The sequence below is a fragment of the Thermobia domestica genome, chromosome 11 (assembly GCF_964235325.1).
Source record: "Thermobia domestica chromosome 11, izTheDome1.hap1.1, whole genome shotgun sequence".
In the NCBI taxonomy this organism is placed as follows: domain Eukaryota; kingdom Metazoa; phylum Arthropoda; class Insecta; order Zygentoma; family Lepismatidae; genus Thermobia; species Thermobia domestica.
Window position 1 is genome coordinate 19,026,722 of NC_137464.1, and position 20,436 is coordinate 19,047,157.

The window sequence follows — 20,436 nt, forward strand, 5'->3', positions numbered from 1 at the left end:
CACACTTATCGTGTATTACGTCGGTGCAACTATTCTTTGGAAGTGCATCTAGTCTTACACTTTTGATCTTCTCATGCTCCAACATAGGACACTTTAGTTTGAAGTTCTTAAAATGAGAAAATGCCAATGGGATATGTTTGGTGCAGTCATGGGCGGCGATTAGGTGGGGAGTAAAGGGGGACAGTTGCCCCCACTTTTTTTTTGAAATGACCCATTATTGTATATAGTTTAATTTGGATTGATTGATTGATTGTTTGAGTTTAACGTCCCGTTCAGCAGCGAGGCTATATGAGACGTGGACCTACTGATTAACGTGGAATCCGAACCACATGAGCTCCCGCTGGGAATCGAACCCGGGACTCCCACGCCAAAGGCGCGTACGCTAACCGCTAGGCCACGAAGGAGCTCTATATTTTAATTTGGAAATATAAAGTTTTTGTATGGTGCCATAAAGTATTTGCCGTTCCATGAGTGTGTATAGTTATCTTCCCGTGGAGTTAGGAAAGCCACAGGAATTGCGTTTTAATTTTCATTAAAAAAAAGGCCCAAAAATTAACCTATTGGAGCACCACAAATTCGAGCGTCTTTCATTTCTTGCACAAGTTATTCTTTAATTGATTGCACAAAGCTCGACAGTTCCTAAAATGTCTTTTTTTGCAAGGAATATTTTGATTTGATTTTTTTTGTTTAACATCCCGTTCAGAGTGAGGCTATATGAGACGTGGACCTAATGATTAACGTAGAATCCGAACCACATGAGCTTCCGCCGGGAATTGAACGCGGGTCTCCCACGTCAAAGGCGCGTACGCTAACCGCTTAGCCACGAACGATCTCAGTAAGGAGTATTAATTAAGAAGAGAGTAATAAGAAACAACTCATACCTTTTCCATTGCTTTGCAGTGTAATATACGAGTTTAGGAGTGTACATATACAATTTTGTATATATAATATAGTGATTTCAATATAATTCTAGGTTTTAGGATTATTTTGTATAACTGGAGTGATTCTAAGTATTGATGAGTTTTGATGTATTCCAAGAAAGTGAAAACAGTACCTAATGGCAACGAACATGTTTCGGGAAGCTGCAAAAGTATTTCTTTAAATGTCGTAGCACAAGCTTGTAGTATTTACTGTATTTCTAAGAGCAATAACATATATAATAGCGTGCATGGAATTAAAAATGTAAGTTGTTCATTAATTCCCAGTTTCAATATAACTTCTGCAAAACAAGCCTCATTATTCATTACTATTTGGTTAATATTAATATTAATATTTAATTAATATTATCCGTTCTATTTATTTGTTTCGCAAATTTGTTATAAAATAGGCCCCAAATATGATCACATAACTTTCCAGACAGAATTTTAAGATATTCATGAGCAAGGAACTAAATCTCTTACACCTTCGTTGTTTAAGAGTACAAAGGGCTAATACCTACTTGCGTTGCTCTTGTTAATTTACTTCATAAAATATGAAACACGATGGTATTTTAACTAAAAAAATAGGCATTATCCTAATAGTTATACAACCTCTCGCCAAACTAAGTGTTAGAAACAACCAGGAAAACTAACATTGATACACGAATATTCAGATCACGTCTTGCCCCCCTCCCCCCACTTTTAACGTCCAACCGCCGCCACTGGGAGCAGCTACTTCTAACTCTAGGCAGCAATGAGCAAAATGCGGTAAACTGATTTTAATTTGGTAAAGTACAAAATTTTGATTCCGAGCCTTGCTTTTATTTAAGAATTCTGTACAGCGTTTTGTTTTAGAGGGGACAAAAAATAATTTAGGAAGGGCATTACATTACTCGCTCTCGCACTCGCTACGGGCTTGTTCGAAAGGATCTTGATCGATCCATTGTTATCATAGTTTTAAGATTGCATCTTGTCATTAATTTATTCATAGTTAAACTCTTAGATGACCTTTTTCAGAGCGTGAAAGGTATTTCGAAATTAATTCCAACAAAGAAATTCAACTGCTCCCATTAAAAATCTCTAATAAAGGGTACTTGAACCCCGGAGCACCCATGTGGTCGGAGCTGTATGTCCTTGGAAACGGCGCTGACACGTAAAGTTGTAAGATAGAATTGAATTGAGAGTGATTATTCTATGGACGTCACATGTGATGTCACATTTCCACAAGGCCGCAGTACACCCTCTGCCATACACACTGGTCACAGATTTATCACTGTTGAACAGGGCAGCACATGAACAACACTGTGGACCGAATTTCATTATACTTCATATTTACATTGTGTTATGTTTAATAGCATGGTTTATTGAGTAACTATCATAATGAAATGAAATCTTTAAGTTTTACGTCCTACGGTTATTCCGGTGAGGCTAAAGGAGACGGTGATGATGAGAAATGAAGGAAATGGTGGAGTGAAGAAAGTGGGAGGAAACCGGAGAACCTCGAGAAAACCCACGCACGGTATTTGTCCACCACAAAGTTCACTTGGGGCGAGCTGGGATCGAACCTAGGATTCCAGGCACCAGAGGTGAACGCTTTACCACTAAGCCACCGCGACCCTCCGTAATGAATTTAATTATTTATCAATCTTCTATTGTTTATCTATACTATTCATCTCTGCAGAAATTAGGAGATACATTTATCTCACAAGCTTTCACGATTCGAAAAATAATAATAATAATAATAATAATAATAATAATAATAATAATAATAATAATAATAATAATAATAATAATAATAATAATAAAATCCATTATAATACAGAAACATGTCAGTCTGTGAGTAACGCCAATATCCTAGAATATTAAGCAATACTGCTTCAGAGATGCGTAGTGTTGGTTGTAGAAAGAGAAGGCAAAATGATAATTCATTATATTAAATGACAAACATCTTAATGTATCACGGAAATTCCTAATAGTGAACAGTCACCTAATAGATGTCGCTACGTGCACTATCACTTAATTTCTGACGCTAATACTTCTCGTTACTGTACGGATTATTATGCGTAACGAATTCCTTGAGTAGTCGCATAAATATTATTTATTATATTGAGTTTGGGATGGTTGGTAGAAAAACTAAAAATTTGTTAAATGTAACCAATTGGAACTGTAACTAAACACGATTTAACCTGTACGTCGGGCCGAGACTCACGCGAAACAAAAGTAATACATAATAATGATGTATCAGAAGTAATGAAGCATCTTGTGTACGCTCAATTTCTTTACGTTCTCTCTCTCTCTCTCTCATTTTTTTTTTTTAAATAGAAACAAGAAAAATATGTATGCAAGTAAAAGAAATACATATCAATAAACTGTTCTGGCAGCAGTATTAGTTTCCAGTGGGGGTATTCGCCTCTTGTTCAAATCCGATTAGTCTCTAGTTGTGAAGACGAACAATAAACCTGGGACGGCCTTAACATTCTAATTTTGGGTAGAACCGCTCCCTCGCTTATGGATACATTCATACATATACACATTTGATCGATTAGTGACAGTAGGAAATTACTTTTATAGTAGTGGTTAATGCTATTTGAAGTGGTGGATCTAACCCGGGGTCGGGGTCCTAAGCCCCCCAATTTTCAGGGCGACGAAAATAATTTAAGCTATTATTTATATATTTTTGAAAGTTTATAGTAAGCTCATGATATACCTATCATAGTCTGGATTCTGGCAGCCCCCTCCAGTCTTTACATTCTAGGTCCGCCACTGACTATTTGTTAAATAATTATCTACCATTAACATAAATGGTGGGAAAATATTTTCTTTTCATTGTATCTTTTAGCGTTTATATATTTTTCAAAATTTTGGGTAGGTCCGTGCCTACCCGCTAAAGCCGCCACTGCGTTAAACTCCATCAAATGATGACGAGTACCAAGTTAAATTTCAAATCGACAAGCTCTTGCGCACAAACTAACCGACAGTGTAATAGCCACTACATGTACTGCAATAATTATTGCTTTGTTACTTTTACACAATCTTACGATATAATTCGATATGATTATAAGACAATTCTGAAGTGCAATATAAAAATGAAATAAAACTAATGCTAAAAAGATGGAAGAAAATAGCTGGGAAAGACTGACATGACATTTTAAAACTTAACAAAATGTAATGTTGGAAAATTTACGTTTTTTTTTTTCTGAAAAAAACATTTTATTATAAATGAAAGCATAATGCAATAAAACTAAGTTCATAATTTCGGAATGTTTGCTGAGTTTTAAAGAAAATAGGAGAGTTTTCATAACACGAATTTCTCATTCACGGAAATAACAATTTTCCCTCTACAAGCGATACCCAAACCCTCGTGGTTCAATATTTCATTTCCGGCTATCCCTGTGACTCATACATAGACTTGGAATTGTTCGGCTGTTCTCGGAAATCTTCGGAGATGACGTCATAGCTGTAGCTTATAGGGTGAGTTCACTAATCTAAAAATAGATTGGTGTAGAATGACATCATCCTTTTCAGATGGTCTTTTATACAAAGAGTTTACAGGGCTTTCCCTGAAGGGTGACTCATTCCATGCAGTGCGAAAGTATCGAAAGAAGAAAACAGGTGCAGGTCAACATCGCCAAAGTGACCTTTGACAGGAACAATCGAGCGCTGTGGTGAAAACGAACCGACTGGATATCCAGAAGATCATGTATACAACGAATACGAACCAGACAACGGACTCTGAAGATTCACGAATGTCTACGGCGAGTGATTTTCTCACTACGATGGCGAACACAACAGTTACAGATGTTATTACGCCAACTACAGTAAGTAGAATAATTTATCAGTTGACCACAAATATTATATGATAAATCATTATTAATTGTAAAGTTATTTTTCATTGCTCTTTAGAATTACGTAGTTCAGTGTTTTACGAATAAACTTAGTATGGAATGATCCGTGAAGTTTACTATATTTATTAATGGACTGCGAGCGGGGAGGGGGGAAAGCAAAGAATTTATCGCGTTGCACTTGTTACGGATGTTTACATATGATGAACGACGTGGGTCAATGAGTAGTTAAGGATTTTTTTTTTTTTTTAATAAATAGAGTATTAAGGATGTGAGGTTGAATTTACATTAGCATTGTCAATTCAATAAAATAGAAAGCATATAGCCTATTTCATGTATTATGTGAAAATAGGACGGTGATACAAAGACACAAGATTTTATACCTATTCGCAATTCTTGCACTGTTTTATCGTTAAGATACGGTAATATGTTACTATATACATTGTAAACAGAATTTTCATATGCAGTGTTAATAGTTTGTTGTCGGAAACTCTTTAATACCATATTCATTACTACTTGTGAACATGCTACGTGAATGATACTTGTTAATATTCATCCAAGTAAGTCATGTTCCAACTTGCTCTTTTGACTTAATTCGCTTTATCAGCATTTTTCGAAAGGAATTTAAAGGTAATTTAAATTACGCAATGATTTGAAGCTCAGTATTTTTAGAGATAATATATCTACAAAGAAAGGTGAATAAATGTCTACCAAAAATATTTATACTAGCGATAAAACCTAACACTAGGGTAAACAGAACGAAATAATACAAAGTTCGCTTGGCATAGTTTTACAGAATAGAAGCGCTGCAAAACAATATACATACATACATACATTCTGCAATAAATTCTGTACACATTTCTCGAATTTGCTGTAACATTTATTTTATATATCACGTGCTCAACTAATACGGCATTTGATCATAGTTTTAATCGTTCCTTCGCTCACTCAGGCTTGCGTACTTTCCAGCATTCTGTAAATATACTGGGAGAAATTTAAAGCCACTAGTGTAGTGCGTTTCTAACGTGTTAGGAGATTAGTTTTCCAAGTACAGAAATAGTATCTGTAGTTATAATACTGTATTGAGTTGGTCTCCGCCTGATCGGAAATTATTCCATAGGTGCAGATTTAGAATGTCTAGACCACAGTGGAAGATTGATAAACTTAAAGATGTTTCAGGTGAAAGAAATATCAGCTTTTACTTGCTCATTGGGAAACGTGCGTAAATGTTGAAACAGAAATGCCGGTACACTGTCCAATCAATTATATCGTGGCTATATGAGCGTTCACGCCTTTGATGCGGGAGACTCGAGTTTAGTCCCTGCTGAGGACTCGTGTTCGGATCCCACGTTAAACTTTAAGTCCAAATCTGATATGCCTTTAGTGGTGGACGGGACGTTAAATTCCAAATCCGTTAACCAACCAACATTGTCCAGATGTGAATGTAATTGGTATGAAAACAGCTTTAGTAAAGTAACAGCATACTCTTTACGTCCACCCTGTGTACTTTAGTTTGATGACTGTTGAACTAGGGGAAGGTTCTAGAACACAGGTCCCCCCATATAGGTTCATATCTAGATTGGTTCTTTTCTGTACCAAAGAGTAATATTTAACTCACATAGTATTGCCGAGCGAGCGTTAGCGAGTGAAGGCGGGTTAGAGCCCCGCAGGGCACGTTGTTTTCTGTCTTTATTAGAGTTAAGTGGGAAGGGGGACCTATGTTCTAGAACAGAGTTTCCAAACCTTTTTCAACTTGCGGCATACTTCAGGGTAACTTGAATTCTCGCGGTACACATCATATTATTATTATTATTATTATTATTATTATTATTATTATTATTATTATTATTATTATTTGAAAATATAAAATACTGTAGTATTTTTTTTTTTTTTTTTTTTTTTTTTTTTGGTGATTACTGGCATCCTTCTTGCAGAGAAGAAAGCTCGATCACTGGTTTTTCTCCGTGGTAAATCATTATGCTTATTTTTCATTTTAATTTAAAAATAGAAAACAAGGACTCAAGTTGTTAAAAATTCACTTTGTTTTTCGCAAACTGTGTCCAACCTTTCATTAAGGACGAGGATCACTAAATAACGAACGAACAAACAAATTTCTTTTACTTTTAAAACACAAATATAGGTAATTCTTATGCATGTTTACTTTGTCGGAAAGATTGATAATATTTTAAAATTTCAAGTTAGGAAATAGTCTGCAACAATAAAGAACCAATGATGGTCATAACAGTGATAACAAATACTTTTTTGTTCAAAATTAGAAATGTGGAGAAAAATGTTCTACAGAAAATTAAAAATGTTCTACAGAAAAGTAACACAGTATGAAACTTTAAATTTTAGATTCATAGTAGTAATGAGAAATACAAATATACCTTTTTCTCTATGTCTTGCAATTTAATTACTATAGAATTAATAATTTTGTTTAGATTTCCTCGCGGCACACCAGCGACCCATTCGCGGCACACCGGTTGGGAAACGCTGTTCTAGAACCTTGCCTTGAACTAGTTCCACTCTTTCGTTTCCAACACTTTACTATGAATAACGAAAGTAACCTTCCAGCATTAACGACTTGAAAAAGTGTAAAATCGGTAATATATTTAACAGTTTCTAAGACACCAAAAAACTTTTGCAAAAACACCATATTTATGATAATTTTCCGATTTACCTTATTGCCATTGTCTATAGTATAAGGTGGAAAAATTCACTAGTTTGAGTGCAAGACGAAGCTTATTTATTATTTTTCAAGATATATTCTTAGCCATAATTTGTTGACTGGGATATTCACCATATTATTGTAATATATTATGAAAGGATTGTGACTGATTGTTAAATGTCAAAAACATGTATACTTCAATATAATGCAGCATTAGAAGACAATTTGAGGTAAAATGTAATATTTATAGATTTAAAGACGTTGATGTTCTCAATGTGTACGATATGCTATTACAGATAATGTGCACTGTGCAGAGCAACATCTTGGATAATAGCTATTAGCTTTTTTTTTGTGTGTGTGTGTGTGTGTGTGTGTGTGTGTATGTGTGTGTGAGTGAGTGAGAGAGAGAGAGAATCCAAGAGCATTTTAGTGGTATACCCCAAACTCATAAGAGGCATTGTACTTAGGTCAGGATGAGTACTGTGTTGGAAGATCGGATGTAGAAGTTTAGGTGTTGCTTTAATAAAAAATCTTCAGAATAATTTTACTAACATAGCCTAGGACTACGAAATGACTTGCGAAATAAGATTGTATTAACACTTACAATATTTCGTTAAGGAACGTCATATCACTTCAAAGGTCGATGATGGAGGCTTGGAAAAAAAGTTAGCTGCATTTCTATGTCATGATGACTTTCGAATTGGGAAGGTAACCTTTGTTCATACATGTTTTACTTCGTTTTAATACTAGCTGAAATACCTGTTCTTCGCATGGGGCGAATAAGTTTGTGGAAAACAACGTATAATATTGGACATAGTATTTTTCACCCCTTCTGTCCCACTCCGATGCTGGTGGGTGCTGCACTTTGACTCAAACGGCATTGGAAGTGTTACTATTCATATCAGCGATCCCGAAACCTAAGACCAGTGTCGATTCATTCAGCAAAAGTTGATACAGTGGTCTAGAAGTTGCCCGTGCGATGTCGTTAGACATATTTAGATAAAGCTTATGTGCGAATTGATCATCATTTTAGATTCGAATTTGGTCATGGTGCTGGTAGAATTAAGTGAACCTCTATCTTAAGGTAGTTGTCATATGTGCGTCTCTACCAATAATAACGGTTACCACGACTCTGTGGAATACATTAATATTCGATATTTTGTGATTTGCCAGTCAGGGAAAACGTTTCCTCGATTTTCCATTCCCTCCTCCCCCACCACCAATAACTCCAAATTTCATTGAACAGTTTGAATATCGACAGTTTAAGCATACCGAATATTGATAGTTGAGTATTTAGTTACAAGAAATTTACCTTCTTTCTGCATCGTGAAAAAGTGATTTAATTGATCCAACAGTTTGAAAACTATTGAGAAAAGGGTACTGGATTTATATTTTTGTTGACGACTGTAATGACCTGGAAAACTGTTTTATCAGGAATACATCAATGTTCTCAACTGCTCAAGCGGCTCGGCTCACGGCTTAGTCCCCACCGAGCTGAAGTGAGCCGAGCCGAACCGAACCGAGCTGGTGGCTCATTCCAACCGAGCCGGCTCGAGCCAATGACTTACCTGAGCCGAGCCGGTTGACATCACTAATATCAATCTGCGAATCTGCAGTGGTTTCAGTGGCGAGGCTAGAGGAGAGCACCAAGAGAGATAAGAACTCCCTAGTGGTATTATCTTCCCCAGGTATGTTGTATTGTAATGTAGGTCAAGTAATAGCTATAAAGCTTTTTTATTTTCTTTAATAGGGCTTATACTGCCTACCCTTCCACTTTCCCCCCCAAGAAAGTAAAAGCTGTTTTTGGAGAGTGTCGTACGAAAATGGGTAATTAGGGTTCTCGAGTTTCGATATTAAACTCGAGAATCGTAGTTATCTCTACTCCTCATTGATAAAGAAAATCTGATCAAATACATAACTATATGTCAATAAACATTTGTGGTACAGTTTCCGCCTTCATCAAACATACTAGCCTATCTTATCAATTTGATGGATAATAAACAGGTGCCCATCCACCCCTCCGACATACCTGTATGTTCCATTAAGATAGGGGTGGCCAACACGTCAACCGGGAAGTTCAGAGAGGTCATTGTTATTGTTTTATGGTTCCCTCTAGCAGGCTATTGGACAGATAGACTGCCAGTGTTTACTAAAACGAAAAGTAACCCTCAAACCAAATTGTTTTTAAATGTGATTTAAGACTCAAAGGAGGGTTATCTCGAAGTACGTAAATAACTTCTAATTCAGAGATTTGCCGGAAGATGAAGGTAATAATAATAATTTATAGTAAAATATATTTCGGTACATTTGAGTGATAGAATTGTTAATCTGACATCATATGATTTAAGTTTAGTACGTAAATAACTTCCGATTAGTAATAAAGAGATTTATTTTCCGGAATAGGAAACTTCACTTTCCGGGAAAAATTTCCGAAATCCGGAAAGAGAAATTTCCGATTCCGGAAAATTTTGGCCATCTCTACACCCTGTTTGGCGTAAGCTCTAAACTGCGATAAACAAAGCCACGTGAAACTAAATCTCGCTGATTTGCTGTTGGTCTACAGACGCTTATACAGGGTGTCCGAGAAGTCCTTTCCTGATTACAGAAATTGATAACTCAGGCTAGAAATAAGATAGAAATATGAAACTAGTGTTGAATTGTTTACAAACTATAAAAGTTTTGGTCACATCAGTACACTTCCACATGAGCACCCTTGGTAGCACGTAGCACATCTAGGCGATATTCAATTTCCATCCACACATTAGCCAACATCACTGGAGGGATCGATGCAACTCCCTGACCTCCCTGGGGGGTTCTGAACCCCAAATGCGTACATTATGGCGATTCACTACTCCACTGACAAAGAATGTCGCTTCGTCGGAAAAGGCAATTCGTCAGAGATAACCATTATCGTCCTCAATACGTGATAGTATTTCGACCGCAAAGTCATATCGACGTGTACCGTCGTCGGGCAACAAGGCCTGAACGAGTTGCACTTTGTAAGCACGAAACAATAAACGTTTGTGTAAAATGTCATGGATAGAGCTTTTTGGCATCTGTAATTCACGTGAGGCCCTGCGCACCTATTTCTTAGGACTTCTCAGAAAAGACTGCCGCACAGCCTCCACCGTGTCTGCTGAGGTTCTTGGTCGACCAGACCTCGGAAGGTCAGCAACCGACCCTGTGTTCTTGAACTTCTCATACCAGGCTTTAATGCTCTTGACATCAGGTGGAGTCCTCCCAAATGTTGTCTGGAACTGTGTCTCTGCACCGTGGTTGGTGATCGTGTCTCATGGTACCACAGGACACACTGTGCCTTCTCCTGGTTGGTTTGCATGGCTTCTTGGGCTTCTTACTTACGTACTACAAACCTAAAACAAACAAAATTGAGACTTGGTAAAACAGAACAAACCTAACACATACAAAAACTTTTATAGTTTGTAAACAATTCAACACCAGTTTCATATTTCTATCTTATTTCTAGCCTGAGTTATCAATTTCTGTTATCAGGAAAGGACTTCTCGGACACCCTGTACTTCTCCGCAAAATACTTCATGTGATTTGATTATTATTTTTACTATGAAGCCCCATATAAAACTGCTACATTATTATAAATGACAAAAATATAATACGGATTATCTAATAATGCTGTAATCGAGCGTGGCTAATGAAGCAATAGAAATAAACACTAAGCATGGGCAGTAATTATGGCGCCAATTCAACTGTAGACGCGTGTTGTGCTTTTAAAGTCTGAAAGGTAAATAAGGTAAATCTTGACTCACTAAGCAACAATTGTTTACCAGCGAAATTCAAATATTTTTTCTAATCTTTCGAGTTTTTTTTTCTTTTTCTTTTCTGCTGCTGTTGTAAGTATCTGGGCAACACGAGACAGTATTATCAAAATGCACGTGTATTTGCTCCTCCCCGTGGGGAGTGGGAGTGATAAATTACTAGCCGATCGTAATTGTGACAAGTGGAAGGATGCAAATATTTTGTTTATTGGAGTTTAGAGCTTATACTGAACAGGGAATAGTACAAATGTATGTTGAGTTAGGAAGTTTGGGAGGGGGGTCCAGGCCCGGTACGCCCCTGCTGCTTGTCAAGTATCAAGAGAAAACAGGACAATTGTAGGAGTCAGAAAAAACAATGCCTGCGAATTTTCAAATGATAATTTAAATCAATAATAATAAAACATTTCTTGAACGGTTGTAGACTTTTTGAACAAGATGATATCTCAAGTGAAAATAAGGAACTCGGTAAACCTTTCGATGTGTACTAAAATAAGGACGATTACAAAGTAAAATATCTCTGCAGGCATTTATTCACTCCTGAACGAATTCATAATATTGCAAACGTATGAGTATCAACAGTTTTTTTTTCTTTCTTTTCCTGAATTGTTCATACATAATACGTATAATAACTGAAAAGTAAATGGAATTGTCTTACCTTCTGCATACTTGTGGAGCGTACCGGGAAGCTGTTATTAGGCAGGATAAAATCCCATTTACCTATTCTGACTGTGAAGTCCTGGCTACAATCCTAACTTATTTTATTAGTACGACCCACTTTCAACTCCAATCCCTTACAAAGTTTTAGTTCAGTAGTAGGGCATAACAATGCATAAGATCATAAATTAAAACTCTTTGTCCTCTATGACCACGTCATAAGACACCACAGGTTCCCTCGTTGCTGAATGGTTAGCGTCACTGCGTTTGATCCGCAGTCTCGAGTTCGATTCACGGTGGGAACTCAGTGATTTGGATTCCATGTCTTATATAGCTTCAGTGCTGAGAATGCATGGTAAGTTCCAAAGCAGCTTTAAAGAGGATTTACGGATACGTGAATTGCAGCGTGTAGTCTGCATGTAGAAGTAACAAGCAACTCCGTCAGTGCCACTGGCAGTTTTAAGGGCTTCTTGCTAATTCTGCTATAAGGAATTTGGTGAATCGTAGTACTACATCTTACAGGATCAACTTACTAAATCGAAACTTTGTTCCAATATAGAGTGAAACAATTAATTTAAGTCAGATTTTACACATACACCCACACATTAAAGCGAATGAACCTTACTTCTAACCAACTTCAATTAACATTAATAACGGTACTTTTCAACATGAGGCGCTAGAACTTGGAGGTCTAGGGGCCGTAGGCTACTCTTACGCAATACGATATTCGACCTCAAGGGTCAAGAAATGCACCGTGAAGTTTAGGGTACAATTCTCATACTTAGTATATAATTTTTTTTTTCCTACTGAAGGCCAAGTACAGTAAAATTAGAGTAATTATGGATACTGTGAGAATTTTTTTTCTTAATAATTTCTCATTTGTTTGCATTATCTAAATTCCCTTTCAATTTTGAGACTCAAAGAGAGGAGGGAGAAGTATTCGAACCAAGCTTCCCAGTTTGTTTGAATGTTTATGAGGTTAATAAAACTTCTAAGATAATAATTATTGAGGAGAAGAACAAAATAAGTGTCAAGGATGACTTATGTAAAGGTATTCTTTATCTTAATAAATGTTAATGTTTACGTAACGTAAATAGAGTACGTACTCAATGTGTGTGTTATATATCAGAAATAAAATATAACAGTAACAAGTTACACTAATGGATTATATAAAAGACTGTATTTATTTAAATAAACTCAAGGCTAGAGAAAAAAATAAACTTCCTGCTTGTAGGTAAAACCATTCGGATTTTATGAGAGCTCCCTCTTTGAATAGTTAGTATAAGCTACGCACCTTTGATGGGGGACCCGGTTTCGATTCCCGTTGTAGCTCATATTCGGATTCCGTGTTAAGTTCCCGGGTTCGATTCCCGGCGGGGGCTCATGTGGTTCGGATTCCATGTTAATCAGTAGGTCTACATCTCATATAGCCTCGCTGCTGAACGGGACGTTAAACCCAAACTCAACTCAACTCCGTGTTAAGTTGTAGGGCCATGGCCTGTATTACTATCTCCCTTAGTGGTACAATTTTGATAATATGGTTTTAATACTTGTGAAGAATATATGAATATATATATATATATATATATATATATATATAGGCCAGACAGTTTCCTGCTGTTTTAGACAGAAGGTATTAATGTAATGGTAGAAAACTAAATTCCTATAGATATGTTCACAAATTCACATAGATTAGGAGTAAACCAGGAACCATTCGCACTGGAGGTGACCGCTGTACATTCACAGATCTTCTCTAATAAGTTGAGTTGATTTTGAGTTAACGTCCCTTTCAGCAGGGAGGCTATATGAGACGGAGCCTACTGATTAACCTGGAATCCGAATCATATTAGCTCCTGCCGAGAATCGAACTCGAATCTCCCACGCCAAAGGCGCGTACGCTAACCGCTTAGCCAAGAAGGCACTCTATCATCTCTAATGACTATGCATTTTAGGTTATTCTTGTTTCTACAGACAGCGTTGGTGAGAGTTTTTCTTATTTTCTGAATGTCATAGATTATTAAGCAACGCGTTTTTTCTAATCTTAGCAAATCTAATTCCTAAAAGAATATTGATTATCAATAATAAATACATTTTGCTGAAAGTATAGGGAAGGAACACATTTCCCCCTCCGTATGCATGTTTATCGGTCTTAACTGTTACTTGGTGACTAGGTAAAAGTAAACATGTTAGTAACAAAAAAGAAAAAGTAGTTTCCATATTGTATACTTTCGTGTAGCGTACAATGTGTGGGGGCGCATGGTCGTGACAATTTTCAGCAAAGTGAGGCAGTGTTAGGGAACTATTTGAATTAGGAGATTGCGTGCTGCACTCTAAAAGGTTACAGAACGACGATTCAAAGGTATCATCCAACTTAGTTTTTCGTGGGCTATAATGGTCAAGCAGTGTAGTCCTAATTAAAAACTGGACGTTTAAAGTTTTACTGAAAATGAATTTTCTAAGTAACCATTGGTGGTTAACCATTGGTTTCACCATAGTTAAATTAACATGCTACTTTTCATGTTGTTTATGTTATAAACGTATAATTCCGAAGCAAAAATTCACTCCTCACTTGCTACTTCGGAGCCACGGTGACTCAGAAGTAGAGCACTCATATCTGGTGTTGAGGGATCTTTATACAATGTACAATAATTGCATGCAATTTGTTACAATGTTATCCTGTGCTGTCCGGACCTAAAAGGGAATCTAGCCCGAGTCCTCGTGCACCAAAAGCACGTACGTTAAGAGCGTATTTGTATTGAGTAATGTCCAAGAATGTCCATATTGCTTGCAAATTTAATTAACTGTTCATATTTCGAAATCCCTTAAGTTCAAAGACATGAAACAAGTGTTTCTACATTTCTACATCTCTTTATATAGAAAGAGAGAAAGGGGTGGAGAACTCACTCGGGTCGGCAGAAGGTGGCGATAATGCACGAAGCTGCCTCGAACAATTGCATACGTAACGATATAAGTATAGTGTAAAAGCTGATTCTTCCCGTACAAAGAACGGGACTTCTGCATGTTGTCTAATAACAAGAATTGTAGAACTAGATGAGAGCACAGAACATGGAAGGTCCTTGAATTAAGAGTTAGTGAACTCTACTGTAGAAAATCAGAAATAAGGGTCATGGGACTTGGTCCTAATCTATCTGGTCGGCCAACCACATCATGGAGTGTAACACAAAGGAGTTAGTAGTGATAGACGAACTTCTACACCCGAAAGCTGGAATGTTAGCGGTACTTTACGTAATAATGATGTTCTAACATGTTTCTTTAATGGATGTTGTCAAACGGTTTGGTAGGTCATTATGGGTTGATGACATGGATTTGGAAAGTTGTTATATTTCTGTTTTTAGTTGTGCTGACATGTAAAAGGTCGTGTCCTCTTTTTAGAGACTTTATACTGGGTATTTTTAAAAATAATAATAATAATGGAAATTTGAATTAAATCTGTTGATACGTCATTCTGTATCACGTACTTTCGTAGTAGTGATTAAATTAATATTGAATATATTACACGAACAATATGTGATAGAATAAAAAAGAAAATGAAATATTTGAGTCCCACCTGTTAGGCTAAAGGAGATGATGATTGTTAAAAATAAGAAGGTGAGAACACTTATAATGTGTGATACGCACTGGAATCGAACCCGGGACCCTTATCATTGGAGCTGAATACTGTATGATGGGAGGGAAATATTTATTCATGCGTGACTTTTTTAATTTGTTGGATCGTATTTTTTATTTTTTTGTAATTATTACTCGAACACTGTGTAAATATACTCGGTGAGCGTGGCAAAACTTTGTGTACGGTATGATACACTATGATGGTGCATATACAGAGCGTGGTTTCCGTACGTCTGTTGCTGATGAACTTAAGACATGAACTGAACTTTTCCCGCGCTTTTTTGGAAAACCCGGTTGGGTAAGAGTGGTGATGTGTGCTTGCAGAGCCTTGCTAAAACTTGAATTCAAATACAAAGGAAGACCGTTGACACGTTTGGTAAACATTACAGAATACCGCCAGACTGATAGAAATAACTTTGGCGCCGCGGTAGGTGAACAAAAGGAAGATTGCGGACGTGGGAGATAAACATCACAAATTGGGGGCAAACTAATAAAAATAACTTTAATGTTGGGAATGCCGAACACGTGATTACCTTGCGGTTATGAAAATACTTTAAATACAGGTTATAAGAGACAAAATATATAAAGATACATCATGCAGTCGTATGAGAAGAAGGATCTTTGCAATAGCAATATTGAAGCAATATCTGATGCTGAAACAGAAATATACGAATCATCGTCAGATGAAGAATTTGATTTTGATGCAATAGATTCACCAGCGCTAACAGTTTCACCAACACCGCCATCATCTCCAATTGTATTATCAAGAACATCACGATTTTGGGCTTTAGATTGTTGTTGTAATAGTGAAAAAGTGGATCGCGAATGTATAAAGAAGGCTATTGAAAAATGGAATTTTAATGAAACACTAATATGTGAGGGTTGTACGACAGGATCTAATCATGATTTTGATCATGATTGTATGACGACGCGTCCAGAATTATTGGAAACCCGCGCTTGGAGTATTATAGCAAGTCCTAGTGTTGAAGATGATGTGTTTTATTTGTACGCAAACACGCATATTATTGGACTATTAACAAGAGAAAAATTTTATGACGCCTATGTGGATTTATTAAGTGATACAGACTATTTACCGGAATTACTAGAGATCTTCATAAGAAAAGACAAACGGAAAGCGAATATTTCAGATTGAAAAAATGTATTCAAATAGTGCTAGTGTTTTATGTGTGTTATGTAATGGTGAAAACATTAATGTGAACTGTGTATTAAAAACTATAAAAGTATACTTACACAACAATAATCCATTGGAATGCGTGGAATGCAAGTTACATCTTCCTCATGAATGTAGACATTTTCATAATACTGGATCATTTGCAGTGAAGTATTTATCTCTTGACAAAACTCTTAGTGAACTCTTTGAAGTGTTTGAACAAGAACATAGTGAAATCTCATTTCGATGCTTTATGCATAAAACTTGTGATCTTTTACAAAATACAGAATTTGTTGGACAGATAATTCCGTTTTTTATTTTTCATTCAAATGAAATTTCAACATGTGTAAATCAGTATATTATTGATATTCAAGGTTTTAAAATGTCTGATAACGAATTTATTATTCGTGAGTTTTGTTTAACTGCATGCGATGATACAGTAAATTTCCATTGCTTGGTAAAATCACCAGTTGAATATAATTTATTATCACTAGGATGTCAAAAACAAATTGACTGGTTAACATTAAATTTGCATGGATTGAAATGGAATAGCAAAACTGGGTATACTGTATCATGCATACGAAACCTTGTATATCAATTATGCGCAAACAATTCAACCTTTTATTGTAAAGGTTTAGAGAAATCTCTTTGGATTAAAAGAATATTTGCATTAGATAATGTCATTGATTTAGAAACAAAACATTGTCCTTCATTAAATGAATTATGTGGAAATACATTTAATGAATATTGTTCTTTTCACACAAGTATTGTAAAGAAATCAGGATGTGCATATCGTAATGCACAACAGTTGAATTATTGGTGGAAATATGAAAGATCAACAGCATTAACTAATGCATTATCAAGATTGTAATGAGGAATTGTAAATAAAATGCATGGGTGTAAGTTTAAAATTTTATTGTAAATTAAAAATGTAAATTAAAAAAAAATAATAAAAAAATAAAAAAAATTATTTGTGTTTTCTTTTTAAAAATTTGTTTACATGTTTATAAACAATAGCATTATTCTTTTTCAAAATTTTCTTGTTAAACAATTTTAAACACTTTTCAAATGATTGAGTGCGAATAATATGATGCAGAAAATATAAGACAAAATAACCACATAACACAGAATTATCATGTTGATATTGTTGAATATTTGTAAAGTACATTTTAGTATTTTTCGACAAAAAGTTTTTTATTTCCTTGGGAATGTCCATAGCAAGACTATCAAAGTAGTATCCATGTTTTTTCTTATTGATGTACACTGCAACCCAGTGGGAACCAGCAGAATCAGATGTATCAAGATTAATCACAAGTGCTGCAGGAGGTTTTACCGTTACAGGAAGTTTGTCAATAGGGTAAATTCCAGTAACACTTGCACCAGTCACTTTATCAGTTAGTAACACTTTTAATAATTCATCACTATACATGATAAAGATTATTTTTAATTGTAGTAGGTATGTAATTATCACTGTTATTCACATGTAACACATAATCATACACTTTCACATATTCACTATACAGTAATGCTTCATGAACAGTACATCTATATTGTCCGAAACGATGCTTATTATGTGCACACCGATGAACGTGAAAACTTAATGCAGTATACTTTGGACAGTTTATTTCTTCCAAATTTGTAACTTCTCTTTGAAGAATTTCTTGAAGAAAACACTTTCTATTTATTCCGTATGTGTATATGGTTGTAGTATTTGAACAATATGTTTGAAGAATTTCCTTAAGATGTGAATATTCTACATCCCCTTCGTGCCAGGTAATGCCATACACATTTTCACCTAGATATTTGTTTGTGCTTATGATTGGCTCAGATAAGTTATTTAAAGGAAATGGTGGTTTAAAAACCCAATTTTGAAAAAAGGGAACGTCAGGATTTACAATGGCTAGCTCTTTTATAATAAACTCATCTTCGTTATCATGATACGCCGAGAAGTGAACAACAACCCGCATTGTACTCAACTAAATAAATTAGAAGGTGTTATCAGTATAAATATTTCTGTCTTTGTCTATTTGTGCTAAAGAATCGAATTGTGCGTACACAATGCATGTAACAGGTTCAGTTAAAGTTTCTGAAAATGATACTTTTAAATTTACAGGGGAATCGCGTACTACATCCCACGTGTTATCATCTAAAGTTCCTGTTGGAGATAGAATAAATGCATACAGAGCATATCCGTTTGGATACTCATCAAGAGTAACAGTATGTGAATAATTTTGATAATATATACCAGTACCTGAAATCAAAGTATAGTAACTTAGAAGGTATAAATTATTATTAAAATCAGGTGTGAGGGGGTTGGGAGGGAATGATTTTGAACCGACTTGTAATTGCAGTTTGTTAACGTTAAAGTTTCGAAATTCAAAGGGATTAAAATGTGATTTCCCATTGAAGGCGGTGTTGGAGATGAAACCAATAATCAGGCCTTTAGGAACATTACCCAGGAAAAGATTATCAAGACTGTAAGACTTTACTTGTGCAGGTATAGTATAAGATCTTGTTTCCACTCTCGTCAGAGGTAACTTGGCTGTTTCCGAACCCATTCGTGTATTTAATTGCATAGCTAAATCTGCAGCTACATCAATACGACGTACATGAAGAATAATTTCCTCAAGTGCAACTTTATAACTTGTATTTTCAGCAGACATTAAGCAAAAATTATCTTTACTACGATGTAGTTTTACACGCAAACTTACTTTGTTAGGAAGCATACGATCTAAACTTACAATATCAGTATGAAGACGTCCATACATTTCAAAAGATTTACTATTTTTCACCATATTAGCACGTTTTTGGAAACCAGCATTTGTATTATCTAATTTATTAAAATTTTTTGCAGTATCTTTATGCCACATGGCACATGCTAAATGTGTTTGAGAAGCATCATGAGAATAATTTAATAATGTTTCAATGTATGCACGATAAGGATAAGATCCTGATGAAGAACTAATTAATTTATCATTTAACGAAATATCAATTTGACTAAATAAAGAATGTAAGAAATTATTTACGGGTGCGACAACATCATCGTTAGCTAAAGTTGTACCATCAGCTTTAGTAATTTTACAACGTACATAAAGATAAAGATATGCAGGATGAATAAATTCACCTGTTTCTCCCGGAATAACAAATTCAATAGGTCCTTCTGAGGTTAATGTGGAAATAGGACGATATTCAGCATTTGTAGTTGCTTCAATAGCTGTCTGTGTCATTGGTATAGAAAAGAAATCAAATTCATTGGTACAACATTCAAAACTATTTGAATTTAGGAACGCCATTATGAAAAGATGTCCTGTATATGTTTACGTTTTGTTGGTGGTCCAAACTTTACAATTGCAGGAGCTTTCCTCTTGCGTGACCGTCTCTTGCCGTTACCAGTTAGCAACTGCCCAACTTTATTAATTGCTTTTGTCTTTAAACTATTACCAGCTTCTTTTACACGTGCACGAACCGATTCTTTAAATGGTCGATTTTCTAATACATCACCCGCAACTTGCATACCGGTTTGTAATGCTTGACGTCCTACAGTTTTTGCACCTTGTTTAAGAAATGGTAAAGCAAAACGAAATAATCCTTTAAAGAAACTACCTATACCATGTCCCCTTTGATATACAGGTCCTGAAAAATATGGTATTCCGCGCCCACGATGATAAGTAACACGTCTTGCTCTCATTTTTATTATTATTATTATTTAGAAGATGCCGGAGAGCGTTTAAAATGTAGTGTTACGGTCAGTGTCCCAGAACGAAAT

General features: G+C 35.6%; 1 protein-coding gene across 1 annotated transcript in view; it reads left to right on the forward strand.

Annotated features, from left to right (window-relative positions):
• Positions 1-4,409: 4,409 nt before the first annotated feature.
• Positions 4,410-20,436, forward strand: part of kay (transcription factor kayak) — a 55,940-nt gene continuing 39,913 nt past the window's right edge. Inside the window, exon 1 of the mRNA XM_081730167.1 lies at positions 4,410-4,735. Coding sequence (XP_081586293.1) covers positions 4,616-4,735 — 120 coding nt within the window. The 5' untranslated portion in view covers positions 4,410-4,615. The remainder of the gene's footprint in view (positions 4,736-20,436) is intronic.